The 15,979-nt window shown below is 33.3% G+C and overlaps 2 protein-coding genes across 2 annotated transcripts; both read left to right on the forward strand.

The window, feature by feature from the left end:
- Positions 1-3,349: 3,349 nt before the first annotated feature.
- Positions 3,350-5,091, forward strand: LOC143615818 (uncharacterized). Its single transcript, XM_077088843.1, has 6 exons — positions 3,350-3,385; positions 3,459-3,525; positions 3,624-3,740; positions 4,429-4,527; positions 4,623-4,748; positions 4,888-5,091. Exons 1-6 carry the CDS (start codon positions 3,356-3,358, stop codon positions 5,022-5,024), a joined length of 576 nt encoding a protein of 191 aa, XP_076944958.1. The 5' UTR covers positions 3,350-3,355; the 3' UTR covers positions 5,025-5,091.
- A 6,220-nt stretch (positions 5,092-11,311) lies between these two features.
- Positions 11,312-14,056, forward strand: LOC143615829 (putative leucine-rich repeat receptor-like protein kinase IMK3). Its single transcript, XM_077088850.1, has 2 exons — positions 11,312-12,732; positions 13,358-14,056. Exons 1-2 carry the CDS (start codon positions 11,328-11,330, stop codon positions 13,933-13,935), a joined length of 1,983 nt encoding a protein of 660 aa, XP_076944965.1. The 5' UTR covers positions 11,312-11,327; the 3' UTR covers positions 13,936-14,056.
- The last annotated feature ends 1,923 nt before the right edge of the window (positions 14,057-15,979 follow it).

Raw genomic sequence — 15,979 nt, forward strand, 5'->3', positions numbered from 1 at the left:
TTTGAACTTTTAGTTATTTATTTATGTGGTATTAGATATGTTATATTATTATATATATATATATATATATATATAGTTAAAATACAACTAAGCAAATTTTATTTAATACGAGTAAGCCTGTTCATTTTTAGTTTTCTGTTATGATTTTTTGTCGGTTTTGTTCTTGTTATGATTTTGTCTTCTATTTATTCCAATGAGGTTTATAATTGACGTGACTAAAATTATCTTTGTTTATATTATGATTCTCTTAAATATCGTATCAATTGGTGCTTAATTTAAAATAAATGTATAGATAGATTAATAATTCTTATTTTAAACTCAATTTATTATCGAAGCTACAAACCAAATCAGAACCTAACTATAGGTAATCGTTTGCCTTGGTCGGGTTTCAATTTTCAACGGTTCAATTTTGATTTTTGATTAGAAAAAATGTTACTAACGATTTGGCTCATGGTTTAGTTTAAAACCATCAAAACCGGACCGCAACACACTCCAATGCAATTTTTGTTAACTTCGAAAACTATAACAATATGGTAATCAAATTAAAGAGAATAAAATGCTTATTTTTATGGTGTAAATTTTTTTTAAAAATATTGACGTATGAAAAAGTTATGACCGTTTAATAATCGTGGGGTAAATTGGGTTAAAAATGAAATTATAAGAATATATAAGTAAAAGATAAAGTACCAATATTGTAACTAAATTTGAGGGATTAAAATTGTAACTATGAGATTTAAGATGAAAATTACCCTTATACCCTTAATGGTTTTAAATTACCCTATATGCTTTAATGGTTGTAAAATACTTAAAATGGGTGTTTTAATTTACCCTTTAGTTATATATTATATATAGTACTAGATTTTATCCCCCGTATTATGGGGGTTGTTTTACATTATTCGTTTTTAATATTTATATATGTATATTTGGATTTTAATTTTATTTATTGTAATAAAGTTAATAATTAATATACTTGAGTTTTGATAATGAAATGGTTTCACAAATAAATGATATGTTACAATCCGGTTTAAAAGTTATATGGGTTTGGTGATACCCATTACCCGTTTATTTTCTTTATTATAAAATTGTTTCTTAATTATAAATAATATCTTTTTTTTTAAATAAAATAGGGTATTAATTTTTAGTATATTCCAATTTTATAGAATTTTCATATCAAATATTTGATAAGATTATTTTTTAATATAATGAGATGTTATAACCCGTTTAAGAGCTATCTGGGTTTGGTGAGACCTTTATCCGTGAATTCGGGTCAAATACGTGAGAAACATTCATTTACAAATAAAGTAATCTGATGGCTTGAAAGAATGATTGTTTTATATTTTTTGTTTTTTAATATTTATTTTTTGGATTTTAATTTTGTTTATTGTAAGAAATTTAATAATATACTTAGGGTTTGATGATGAAAGGGTTTCATAAATAAATGATATGTTATAACCCGTTTAAAAGCTATCTGGATTTGGTGGCTCATGACCCGCTTATGTTTTTTACTATAAAATTGTTTATTAATTAAAAATAATATATTTTTCTTTTTAAAATGGATATTAAATTTTAGTATATTCCTATTTTGTAGGATTTTCATATCAAATAATTGGTAAGATTAATTTTTAATTTAATGAGATGTTATAACCCGTTTAAGAGCTATCTGGTTTTGGTAAGACCCATAACCATGATTTTGAGTTAAATCAATGAGAGGTCTCTATTTAAAAATCAAGAAATCTGGTGACTTCCATAAAAGGGGGGAGCGACCACATCGCGACACATAGGATTTTTGAGTTTTCGTTTATATATATTATAGATATAGATTATTATTATTATTATTATTATTATTATTATTATTATTATATGCTACTTGGATTATCAAGTGGTGTAGTGTCGTTTTACAACAATAGATGAGTTCCATTCCAATTTGATTTGATATTGGATTGATTTTTAGTGGTTAAACAAAATGTGAAAACATTTTAATTTCAACAGCTATGAAGTTTCGTTCACCAGTATCGGTTAATTGGCAAGACATTTGTTGTCATTGCCTATACTGATGAGTGATATCTTTCTTGGATTAGCAGTCTCATAATTGTGGGAGCACTAGGGGAATTCATCAAAGAATGTTTTTGGGTGGTTTAGGATTCGTGACAACTTATCATACTCAAAATCAATTAAAAGATATTGTAATATTTGGAGATTGATTGTATTTATTCGTTTCTCAGTTTGTGGTTTAATTCAATATACTTATTGAAACATCATAGATGGGGATGAAAAAAATTGATAAAAAGACAGAGGGGGTAGCAAATTAGAGTTTTCAACCCCCATGTGCTGTTGGATAGTGCTAGAGGTGCATAAAAAACCGGTTCTGAATCCGACCTGGCGGTTCCTATCTGGAACCAGACTGACCCAAACCTACCAGCGGGTACGGACGGGCTTTGGGTTTCTCCCCAAAAACTGTGCCCGAAACCGGAACTGACCCGGACCCAGTGGAACCGGTTCCACCAATACCCGGTCAAAACCCGACCCTACCTTACCCGGAACTGGTTCCTACCCGGACCCAGTTTTGACTTTTCTTGACCATACTTACCCGATTCCTGAAAATACCCGATTTGTGCACCTCTAGATTATCATAAACGATGAGGATGCTATGGATTGTTAACAGTAAAGTAATAAGGCTGCATGGAGTGGTGCGCTAAATTGTTGATTTTTTGGGCAATTAGGGGGGGGGGGGGGATGTTCACCGTTGGTAGCAATCCGCCTGTGAAAATCGCCCTTACAACACCATTACATCCCTAAAATGAAAATTGTCCATTTGCAGACGTGACGCCATGTCTCAAAAATCTCCCTCATTTTATAGTCATTCACTACACATAGTCTAAGTATAAACAACCATTCACTTTTTATTATTATGTATGACCGAGAATGAGAATCCGAGCACAACATACTGGTAAGTTCAAGCTTGGACTTCTTTCTCTTGTAATTGTCAAGTGCCACCCGACCACAAAAGAAATATACTTGAAAATTTCAAGTAAAAAATGCAGGCAATTTATTTGAAGATAAGATTGGGATCTTTGTGATATCCAATTTGATCATAATAATTTGGGGTTTTACCATTAGTGGGTATTCAAGCGGGTGAGTTTTTTTCAAAACTGAAAATAACTTGGAGTCACTTAAAGGTTTCGTGCGACCGGATTGGACTAGTTGTTGGGCCTTCTACCATTTGGTCACCCCATACGAATACCTAGAAAAATATCCGACCCGATAACAGGATTCGTCAAAATCAACCCGGACTCCGGTGCTAAAATCTAGATCATCAAATCCTTTTGCCGGCGGAATAAAGTGAACGGCCGTCGTGATGCGTACGTTAGCAGCTCAACTCACCTCCGTAAGTTAGCATCGTTTCAGTTTCTGTTAAACCGGATTTGCGTGATTTTGAACTTACCTGAACTCAATTGCAGCATTTTTGCAGAAGACGACCTGTAAATGTCCGCTCACGCAAGTATTCGTCATCTAATTACGAACGAGGTTTACGAGCCTTCAATTTTAATTTTAATTGCATTTATCTCAATTTTTATAGGATTTAATTGTTAATAACTGTTTTTTAACTTACACTAGTTTTTTAGGGTTTCCAGATGAACGGGAAATGGAAGAGGAGGCTGAGAGGAAAATAGGATGGATGTTTAAGCTTATATTTGCAGGAACTGCAACTATTATTGGATACAACATCTTTCCTTACTTAGGTATTCAATATGAATTCATCGGCCGTAAACGAACCGAGATTCGTTTATGTTCGTTTGTTTAATAAATGAATGAGCATGAACAAGGAATTTCTTTTGATTAACTAAATGAACGAAGTAAAGAACACGAACAGACGCCATTTCTGTTCAACTGTGTTCATGTGCATTCGATAATGTGCTCGTTTACGTCTGTTTATGTTCGTTAAAGTTTGTTTATTAAAGGTTTTTAATACTTTTTAATGACTTTTCTAATCTTATCATATAGGTTTAAACAAAATTATTAACTATAAAACAAAGTATATTTGAGTATTATACGATTAGTTTATATGCAAAATTAGCGTGTGGATATGAGTATTTAAAACCACACCACTAAAAACTTGGTAGCCGGACCGAACCGTTGACACCGACCATTCTCGGTTAGTCAAGTCAGATAAAACGCTGCTTGTTTTCGTGAACCATTCACGAACATGCTTATTTCCTTAAGGAATGAACATAAACAAGATATTTTAGTTGGGTTAGCTGTGCGTGAACTGTTTGCTTGCCCGATAAAAACTTAACGGGTGGATATGAACACGGCTTTGTTCGGTTTGTTTTGTTTACGTCCCTACTCATTAACTTTGTTCCTAAAATCACTGATCATCAGTAGACAAAACCCTAATTTAAAGCTAATGTGTTTGATGAATCTTTGTAGGTGATAACCTAATGCAGCAATCAGTGTCACTTCTAAATGTTAAGGACCCTCTGTTTAAAAGAATGGGGGCATCCAGATTAGCTCGATTTGCAACAGATGGTATAGTTCAATAAGTTCATGATATTACACTTGATTTCACAATGTTTTTTAAAGAAGAATGTATGAAACCTTGATTTTGTTAATGTGCATTTTAGATGAAAGACGAATGAAGATTGAGGAAATGAGTGGGGCGAAACAACTTGTGGAAATGTTGGGTGCTGCTAAAGATGATCCCACACGTAAAGAAGCTTTGAATGCGATTATTGCTATTGCTCGTTCAGGTTATAATCTTTTATTGATCCTTGTTTGTTAATCTGCATAAATACATGATTACAAAAGTGATTATATGATATATATATATTAGGAGTTCTTAAAATATTGTTAACTTTGTTGATGTGTTATTGTTTTATAATATATCAGATGAAGCTGTTGGGGCTCTGCATAGTGCTGGAGCAATCTCGGTCATCATGGCTACCCCACTATCTATCGAGGATGCTGAAATCGAGAAATATAAGACGAAATTGCTCAAGAGGTTTAAAGATATGAAATATGATTAGAATTTATCTTCAAGTTAAGGTACATCTACAATAATTTTGCATCAGAAGTGAGACCAGATAAATTGGTATGTCTTATTGACCCCAGTTTTTAGTTTTAGCTAATCAGGCTTGTTTATTAAATTTTCATTTCACGGGTTTAATTGGTTTCTATAGAACATTGCATGAAATGATTAAAAAAGGTTTTTATATTATGTGCATTGCATGTAATTCAGATTGTCTATCTTTTTTATAAATCAAACTGATTTTACTTAAGCCGTGCTATTATATAATGTAAAATTTTGGAAATAAAGTAGAGATATGCCATCGAACACTCTAGCAAAACTCGGATGGCGAAAATAAAACGCAAATAAAACATGATCACCATGATTTGGTGGTTTGGTTTATGAATTATATTGCGAGTAATCTAGCAAATGAACAACGCTTTTGACTCCAAATTTTGTCTAAGAACACCCTTTGGCATCTTTTCATCTGCAAATTATTCTTGAAGTTAAGCTTAATAAGAAAAAGACTACTTGAAAGTTTAACTAGTGTAGCGCGGTTTCACTTCGCAATAGGACCCCGTTCACAAGCCAAGCTCGCATCAACTATTAAATTGGATATACTTATTTAGTTGGCTATAAATATGAACAACTATATGCTTAATCTAAGCAAAACATTTTGGTTCATGTGATATCTTGGAATGCATTCATATATTTGAAACCAAAATTCAATGGGATTCATCTAATTACCAGACAGTCTCATTTACGAAATTTAGTTGTAAGGGATGAGCCGCCGCCGCCACGAACCTGTTCCATAGAAACATCAATAGAATCACCATCCTCCAAACCAACATCTCTGGGTGTCTTGTTCTCATCAATCCTCTTTCCATCATATAAAAACCGACATGTACGGTAGTCCTTGACGTCGGCCCGAACCGACCACCTGATCATGAGCTTTAGCATCGGCTCATCGCACTTCACGCTGAAATACTGATCCTGTTTGTTAAGTTGGCTTACCATCTTCACATTGATCTCCGACACTTCTTGCTTCACCTTCATGATGGATGTGATGTTTGTTTGTTTGTTTATGAAAATGAGTAGTTAGTTATAGAGGTAATGTCCTGCTAAAAGGACGGAAACTGATCGATTGGGTGGTAATCAGTGGAAGACTGTCTCTTTTATTAAAAAGAAAAGGATTCATTTAAAACTTCAATTAAGAAAAAAAAATCAAATTTATCGCACTTCTTTTAATTAACTTCCATAATTCAGAAAATCAAATTTATATCAGGTGTGAAAAAAACTGATTTATCGAAACAGAATTAATCGACAATAATGAACCGAAATAATCGACTCAAACTTATGGCGGTTCGCGTTTGTTATTTATTTTCCTGACCGAAAATTACGACTATAGACATTGCCCTCAGCTTAATAGTACTGTGACACGGCCATACAGATGAATCTGTGTCGTGTTTCACCATGTGGACGTCCTTAACTCCGAAGTGGGGGTGTGCAAAAAACCAAATTAAATAACTCATAACTAAATTAACCAATGAAACCAAACCGTGCCAAAAAACTGGTGGGTTGGTTTGATGGTTTTCTGAAAGATGACAATAGTCGGTCGTTTATGGTTGACAATGTTTTTGTACTTGCCAAACCCGAACCGGACCGGTTATATGTCCTTTTAATATTATGGATTATATGCGTTTTTTAATGTCATGTGATATATAAAAATGTGTAATAACAATTTATTACAGTGATAAAAAATTTCAAGATCAAACATTCACGCCCAAATAATGTCCAAACATATTGTTTTAAGCTATTTTTAACTAGATTTAAATTCATGATTAACTAACTCAAACCAAACCATTCACTATTTCACTCCCCTACTCTGAAGTCTCTTACTTGACCCATGTGAGGTGAACCAGACTGAACCTTACCGCCTAAGCTAAAAGGTACAAAAGTTATTGATTTCATAATTAATTATTATAACAAGTTAATAAACGAATACTCCTCTCTCAAGTTTCACGTTAATACAATTTAAATTATTTATTATAATTTGTTGTTGTTCTTCTTCTTTTAAGTTTTTTTTATGTTTGTAATTTTTAAAATGATTTTTTGTTGGTTTAAAATAACAAAAAAAAAAAAAATTCGTTTTATTTGAATATTTTATTTATTTTAAAAATAAGCTTTCTTTTCTATAATTGTTTTATTTTTTAAAGAGTATTTTTTTAAATAGTTTTCAGAGATAGTTTGTATTTTCTTTTTTAAAAAAATTCATAATATTTGTTAATAAAAAAAATAGTGTAGTTCCATAATAAAATGCACAATTTTTTTGCTATAAAATGAAAAAAAATAATTTTTAAAAGAGTAATATGTTAGATAAAATTGTTTAAGAAATTGAAAGTTTAGGAAAGGGGTATGCAAGAGAAATGACCAAAATGGCCTACCAACCATATTCCTTAATTAACCATCTAATTCTACAAATACCCAAAATGATCATTCCAAGAACTTTTAATATGTCATTCGATGGTTTATAGAACCACCAAGATCTTGACGTGTGTCCTCAAAACAACAAGATTTGCTATCCTATTGATCTGTCTAGACCGACTGATCTATTCGGTTGGGTAGTCCTGGACGTTGGCCCGAACAGACCATCGGATCATAAGCTGTCGCCGTGGCTCATCACACCTCGCTCTGAAATACGGACCTTCAAACTGATCTCCCATACTTCTTGCTTCACAACCATTGACGTATTCGATTCCGATATATACTACAATTGAGTTAAGGTGTGGATCATTTGTTTATGGAGAAGGATACTTATAGTGTTCATAATCTGCATGTCTGACGGACACCGAAGAAAGACACGGTGGTGATTGGGGAAGACGAATTGGGTTTGCTATTTAATATCAAGAATGACTGTCAAGGTTAAACAGAAATTTGAATTAAAGCGATGTTTGAATTTAGTTGTTTAGATTCAAATTTGCAATGGGCACATCATACAAATTAGTTGTTAATAACTAGTTGTGCCTTGATTGGTTTCGAGCTTAAACCGAATCACAACCGAAATTTTCGTTCGTTTTAGAAAGTTTACTGTTTACTGGTTTTAGTTTTCGCTTTTATGTATGGTTTTTGTTCGGTTATGGATCAATTTCGGTTTACATTTGAGCTTGGAAAAACTGGCTAAAGATCAGAATTAGCATGTGTAGCATCAATTGGTTCTCATAAATCATAAGAGTAGATTGTTATAACTGCTCATAATCGCATCTTATTGGCTATAAGTTCATAACATGTAATACCTGGTCTCTCGTATCAACCAATATTGTTCGCTTTGTATCACACTTAATAATCTATAACCTATAACTTTGTTTCCATCCTATAACTATAAAGTCTCTAATATCATTTGTAACATCTAATCACCTATACCAACCATATTTGTTCTTTTTACCTAACCCAACATCGTTTCTAGGCGTTACAATACTGACTAGAAAAACTTACGGAACTTTAACCCAAACACGTTTAATTGTGTAGTAATAATTTAGCAACAAACAAGATGTTCAAAACAAATTGGTGGTATTTTAAGCGGACATTATTTATGAGTTATGACCTAAAATATATTTTTTTGCATGGCTAATGTAAAGTTTGTCCATTGTGACACAAAATGGTAATTGGTTAAGATTTTCTTTGCTTGATGGATAATCGTGTGGCACTAAAAGAGAATTATTACCTATTCTAGCAAAACCGTCCATCAGAGCCAACGTTAGTCATTGGTCGTTAAGACGTATTCTCAAAATACCTATATCTACTGCTGTGGCAATAGGAGCATGATATGGTAATACGTTAATTTGTCCACTATTAGTAGATAAAATGATTTCTTATCTTGAATTGGGATCCCATAGTGCAAAATTGTATACGAGCCTCCCATAAGTCTATTGTAATTAGCACCGTATAAATGAAATCTCTTCATTCATGCATAACTAATTTGTGCGGCATATCATAACGTGTAAAATGAGTAGAGATTGGAGGTCTTGTCCAAACTAGAACCACCCAACTACATTTTAAAAAAAGTAAATTTTACCAAAAAATCAAACCCAATCGATTCTAATTCAGGTGTAATACGTACGAATAAATCATGAATCAGGCACCAAACATTTCAGTAAAAACATCTAGAGAATCACCATCCATCAATCCGACTTCATTGGGCGTCTGCTTGTCACTAACCCTATTTCCTTCAAAAAGGAATCGACATGTACGGTAGTCCTCGATGTTAGCCCGAACCGACCACCTGATCATAAGATGTTCCAGCGGCTCATCACACCTCACTCTAAAATACTGATCAAGTTCATTCAGTTGACTCATCACCTTCACATTGATCTCTTCATGCTTCACAATACGCAAAGCCATTGATGACTTCGATTCCGATATTGTAATCGATTAATTAATTATAAGGTCTGTAGTTTATGTGATATGGAAATGATTACTTATAGTGGTGACAAGTGACAACATGCAACGCCTATGGAAACCGAATGATTCGGTGGTAACAAGGGGAAGACGAATTGTCTCTTTTGGATTTGGATTTGGATTGAATATGTGCAAATATCATTTAATGATCGAAACGGTTTCTACTTCCGTAATAATAAGTCATATGAAACAAATATATAAGAAATAATTTTAATTTTTATTCATTAAATACGATATATGAGAAATAATTTTTACTTTTATTTTTAACGGTGAGCACAGGCTAAACCCCTCGCAAGAATTCCGGGGGTGTCTGATGCCGTTAGGGGTGCAAACGAGCCGAGCTGCTCGCGAGCTACTCAAGATCGGCTCGTTAAAAAGCTCGATCGAGCCGAGCTTAATCGAGCCCGAGCCCGAGCTCGAGCCTAAAAGTAAGCTCGTTTAATAATCGAGCCCGAGCTTCACTTATCGAGCTTGAGCCGGCTCGCGAGCCTAATTTTTTAAAATATATATTTAATAATAATTAATATATATATATATAATGTTATGAAAAAATAAATAAAATAACCAATTAATATATATTTTTTATACATAAAATTATAATAGAAAAAAATATATAAAAATAATTATAATTATATAAAAAAATAATTGATAAATAGTAAACGAGCCGAGCTTAAGAATCTACTCATGAGCTCGAGTTCGAGCTTTGAAAATAGAGCTCGAAACGAGCCGAGCTCGAGCTCGAGCTCTGTGTAAGTTAAACGAGCCGAGCTCGGGCTCGGCTCGGCTCGGCTCGTTTGCACCCCTAGATGCCGTGAGGTCAAATCTACCTAGTGGTGCTTCATTCAAGCTTAAACCTGAGTATACAACACATGAGTGAGAATGTGAGATTTAAACCCACAATGTCAAAAAGAAGAAACTCTTTAAGACACCTAAAGGAAAAGTTTCTGACCATCACCTGTTAAAGTGGAAATGACGACTTTCTAACTTAAACCGAAAACAGGTTAAAAGACTAAAACTTATAACCAATGCTTTTTTTAAACTAAAGGTAACGGTTCGGTTTGGTTTGATTTTGGTTATATCTCGTTCTAACTGAATCTCCCTAACCACCCGAAATGGCTCCGGCTTGACCCAACATGACTTTGACTTAACCAAAAGAATCCACCGAACCACCCGAAATAAAAGCATTCTGACTTTATGGTTAACTAGTGTTATACCCGGCACGTTGCGCCGGGCAGGTTGGTAAATTCAGATGATGGATAAACCTGTTGTCGGTCCTAGGCGTTGAGGTGATAAGTCGACGCAAATTCAGTCCTGTTAAGTACGTTATGATACCGGAAATAAAAATCAAGAATAAAACAAAAACATATAAAATTTGAGGTAGATCAATTGAGTGGCGTAAGTCGGAAACACTCGAGCGTTGGGAAGATCCGAGCATTGCCGTTCCGGAAGTTGAGACAGTGAGTCTACGCAAATTCGGCCGATTTCCATCACATTGGTTACGGTACCAACTTAAAACAAAATGCAGATGCAGCGAGTCTATGCAAATTTGTTCGGTTTCAGTTATATTTGCCATAATACTGGAACCACAACAAGAAAAAAAAAACAAAACAAAACAAAATTCAACGATTAATACGGTGCCACCAAATGGCCCAATTGACAATTAGCGGCACCAAAGTTTGTAATTGTATTATATAATAAATTTTATTTTATAAAAACGTTAATAAGGATACTACAAAATACCGGTCACGTGCAACCATAGCAAACCTCATCCATGCATCTCTCACTATCATACTACAAAATGTCAAAATTATTCTCTTTCTAAAACTATAAAACAAGAGGCTTTAATTTCCTTCTTCTTGGTCCATCAATGGAGTCCAATTTCATTTTCCACAAATACCCTTCACACACAACCCTTCATTTTCCAACATTATCCCAATCTTTACACCAATGCAACATTACCAACACCAAAAATAAACAAAAATGTAACAAAACCACACACTGTTTCACCTTACTAACACTCCTACTCATTTGGTCTTTATGTTTCCCATATCTTGTTTCAGCCTCATCCAAATCATGGGATGGAATCAATCTCACAAAGTTAAACTTTGAAGCCTTGATATCTTTCAAACAAGAACTCATTGACCCGAAAGGTTTATTGAAAAGCTGGAATGATAGTGGATATAGAGCTTGTTCTGGTGGTTGGGTAGGAATCAAGTGTGTGCAAGGACAGGTTATTGTCATACAGCTTCCATGGAGAGGTTTAGGTGGTCAACTCACTTCAAAAATTGGTCAACTTCAAGCTCTAAGAAAGCTTAGTCTACATGATAACACCATTGGAGGTTCAATTCCAAAGGAACTAGGGTTCTTGATGAATCTTAAAGGTATTCAACTGTTCAACAATAAGTTCGCAGGCTCCATACCTCATGCATTGGGTTCATGCACATTGCTTCAAAATCTTGACCTTAGTCATAACCAGTTTGATGGTGAAGTCCCAAGTGATCTTGGGAATCTTGTTAACCTTAAAAGCTTGGATCTTTCTTATAACTATATTAATGGAAGCGTACCCGAAAGCTTTTCGAATTTGGTTTCACTTACTTCATTGAATTTAGCTCATAATAATCTATCCGGTCATGTCCCGGTTCAACTTGCTTCAAGATTCAATGCAAGTTCTTTTATGGATAATATTGAATTATGTGGATACAGCAATTCAACCATGTGTCCGGTATCTCCTCCCAAGAGCCGCCACTGCCAACACCGGAAGCTAAATACCATAGACATCTTGCTCATTGCGGGTGGAGCTTTGATGGCGGTTTTATTGTTACTTTGTTGTGTGCTTATCTTTTGCTTGTTAAAGAAAGATGATAGAGTTAAAGATAAAGGAAAGGATAATCAAGAAAGTGGTGTGGGGCCCACAAAGGATATTCCGGCTGCGGCGGATGAGGGTGGAGAGGGTGGAGGGAAGCTTGTGCATTTTGAAGGTGGGATGGAGTTTAGTGCTGATGATCTTGTGTGTGCAAGAGTTGAGATAATGGGAAAAAGTAGTTATGGGACTGTTTATAAGGCTAGTTTAGTGGAAGGAGATCTAGTGGTGGTGAGATTGAGGGATATAAATAGAAAGAATGAAAATGAGTTTGAAAATGAAGTGATTTCTGTTGGGAAGATTAGGCATGAAAATCTATTGGCAATGAGGGCTTATTATATTGGTCCAAATGAGGAGAAACTTCTTGTTTTTGATTATATGCCCAAAGGAAGCCTTGCTTCTTTCCTCCATGGTAATTTCTACAATCTACACATACAATCATACATATAGACATAAGCATTGATCATATAATGGTGTTAATTTTGAAACCTAACACGAAGTTCACGAATTTGTATTTAGTTTAAGCGGGTGATAGTCAGTTTAGGGTCAAACATGCAAACACATTTATTTAGACAAGTTGGGTTTCCCAGGGGGTTTGTCGGTTGACATGTTTAATCGACTTACTTTTACAATCATTTTCTACTTATGTTTTATATTAAATTAAACTGACCGGATTTTCTTATGTCAAGTTTAAACATTAGAAAGGTTAATGAGTTTAGAGTTTACGTAAGTTTTATAATAATAAAAAACAAATAATTTTTTTCCCGGATTAAGCGGGTGATGTTTGTGTCAATCGAATATGTACGCCGCATTCATGTTCATGTGACACAATTTTCTAGTTCGTTTTAGGTTTTTGCTCTGTAAAAATTTCAAGCTCGCCTCAGGCTCAACAGACGGCAAACGTAGCTCGTGTTTGAAAATTAGGACTTAAGTGTCTCTCATAACTTGCATACCATAGTAATAAGTAGTTATTTATCGTTACTTATTATATTTTATTTGGATATTAACTCTTGTCTTTTTATTAAATTTTGATGCAGCTCGAGGACCCAAGGAACCGGTTAAGTGGCCAACAAGAATGAGACTAATAAAAGGAATCACTAGAGGTTTACTCAACCTCCACACCAATCACAACATAATCCATGGAAACTTAACCTCACACAATGTTCTTCTTGATGATAACCTTAACCCCAAGATTGCGGATTACGCGTTTTCATGGTTGATGGCTACAGCGGGCGCACACGGGTACCAGGCTCCCGAGCTTTCCAAACTCAAGAAACCTAACACCAAGACTGATATATACAGTCTCGGTGTCATAATGTTAGAACTATTAACCAGAAAATCACCGGGGGAGGTGGATGAAAGTGTTGGTTTGCCACAATGGGTGGCTTTGGTTGTGAATGAGAAGTGGACTAATGAGGTTTTTGATTTGGAGTTGATGAAGGATGCTTCTGAAACCGGTGATGAGTTGTTAAACACATTAAAGCTTGCTTTGCATTGTGTTGGTCCTTCTCCGCCTGATCGGCCAGAGGCACAAGTAATTCTTCGGCGGCTGGAAGATATCACACCGGAAACCGCCATTGTTGAAAGCGGTGGTGGCCCTTCGACTAAGGAGTGAAGTTGGAGTAGATTTGGATTTTGGACATTCTTTCATTATTGACATTTAGGTGATTTGTGTATATGAGTTCATCATCTTGATTTACTTTGTAAAAGTAGAAAGTTTTGGTATTATTAAGTTTCTAAAATAGAAAGCTTCATTATTAGCAATTAGCATTATCAAGCACTACTCATACGAACCGAATCGATAATTAAATATTAATTAAATATTGTTACATTAAGTTTTCAATTGAATAAGACACTTGGTTTTATACTTATATTAAGCCCAAGGTTTTACATACAATATAACTAGGTTTTACTTATATTAAGCCCAAGGTTCTAAGTTAGTTTAAGGTTTCTATTTTATTTTCAACTAGATTTTATCTTCCGTATTACATGGGTTATTTTACATTATTCGTTTTTAATATTTATATATGTATATTTAAATTTTAATTTTATTTATTGTAAGAAAGTTAATAATTATATACTTGAGATTTGATGATAAAATGGTTTCACAAATAAATAATATGTTATAATCTGGTTTAAGCTATCTGGGTTTGGTGATATCCATTTCCCGTGTATTTTCTTTATTACAAAATTTTTTATTAATTATAAATAATATCTTTTTTTTTAAATAAAATAGGATATTAATTTTTAGTATATTCTTATTTTATAGGATTTTCATATCAAATATTTTATGAGATTAATTTTTAATATAATGAAATGTTATAGCCCGTTTAAGAGCTATCTGGGTTTGGGAAGACCTTTGCTCATGAATTCGTGTCAAATGCGTGAGAAACCTTCATTTACAAATAAAGCAATCTGATGGTTTGAGAAAATGGTTGTTTTACATTTTTCGTTTTTTAATATTTATTTTTTGGATTTTAATTTTCTTTATTATAAAAAAGTTAATAATATACTTAGGGTTTAATGATGAAAGGGCTTCATGAATAAAAGATATGCTATAACCCGTTTAAAAGCTATCTGGATTTGGTGACCTATGACCCGCTTATGTTTTTTACTATAAAATTGTTTATTAATTATAAATAATATCTTTTTTTTAAATTGGAAATTAAATTTAGTATATCCCTATTTTATAGGATTTTCATATCAAATAATTGGTAAGATTAATTTTTAACTTAATGAGATGTTATAACACGTTTAAGAGCTATCTGGTTTTGGTAATACCCATACACATGAATTTGGGTTAAATCAACGAGAGGCATCCACTAAAAAATCAAGCAATCTGGTGGCTTCCATAAAAGGGGGGGGGGGGGGAGCGACTACATCGCGACACATAGGATTTTAGGGGTTTCATTTATATATATTATAGATATACTATGTTACATCCCGTGTTACACACGGGCGAAAAATATATAAAACTTCATATATGTGTGTGTGTGTGTGTGCGCGCGCGCGCGCATGCGTGTGTTATATACATTTTAATTAATTGTAAACGTCAGATAATATAGCATTATTATTATTATTATTATTATAAGGTATCATATTGTTACTTTAATTAAAAGAATCAAACATACAAAGACAAATAAAGAAAAGTAACAATTTAAAACATAATTTTAAGTTATGCCGCATATTTCTAACTTATACTATGAAACAAAAAATACACATTAATTAAAACATCATCATCTACCGAAGTCATATGTTTTAAACTATTAAAACGTAAACATATAGATATTGTAACATAAGTTATGTGTTATGAAAACTATTTTTATTGAAATTATAAAGCATTTAAGTACACAACATAAAAAAATGCTAAAAATATGAATATAACAATGAGATATAATTATAATTTTTATTAAACCATGCGTTTAGTAAAACAACAATATAATTCAAACCTTGTGACATAAACCACAATTTCAATCCAAATATCCATACATCCGGACCAAACGCTCATAAATAATTTCCAAAAAAAATGATAAATAAATAAATAAATAACGAAGTCTCAAAATTTTTAAAAAATAACAATTAATTGTCTTTATCACTAAATAAATGATTATTATAATAATTTATTTTGAAACTTCTTCAACTTAGAAGTTGATGTTTAA

Source organism: Bidens hawaiensis, unplaced genomic scaffold (assembly GCF_021521415.1).
Source record: "Bidens hawaiensis isolate Kalapana, Puna unplaced genomic scaffold, B.hawaiensis_p1.1 tig00002306_1, whole genome shotgun sequence".
NCBI lineage: Eukaryota > Viridiplantae > Streptophyta > Magnoliopsida > Asterales > Asteraceae > Bidens > Bidens hawaiensis.

What these genes read in the sequence shown, in the direction of transcription:
- LOC143615818 (XM_077088843.1), top strand. Translation starts at nt 3,356, where the DNA reads ATGCGTACGTTAGCAGCTCAACTCACCTCC. An exon ending in TAGCAGCTCAACTCACCTCC is followed by an intron (nt 3,386 to 3,458) that starts GTAAGTTAGCAT and finishes ACTCAATTGCAG; the next exon opens with CATTTTTGCAGAAGACGACC. An exon ending in CAACATCTTTCCTTACTTAG is followed by an intron (nt 3,741 to 4,428) that starts GTATTCAATATG and finishes GAATCTTTGTAG; the next exon opens with GTGATAACCTAATGCAGCAA.
- LOC143615829 (XM_077088850.1), top strand. Translation starts at nt 11,328, where the DNA reads ATGGAGTCCAATTTCATTTTCCACAAATACCCTTCACACACAACCCTT. An exon ending in CCTTGCTTCTTTCCTCCATG is followed by an intron (nt 12,733 to 13,357) that starts GTAATTTCTACA and finishes ATTTTGATGCAG; the next exon opens with CTCGAGGACCCAAGGAACCG.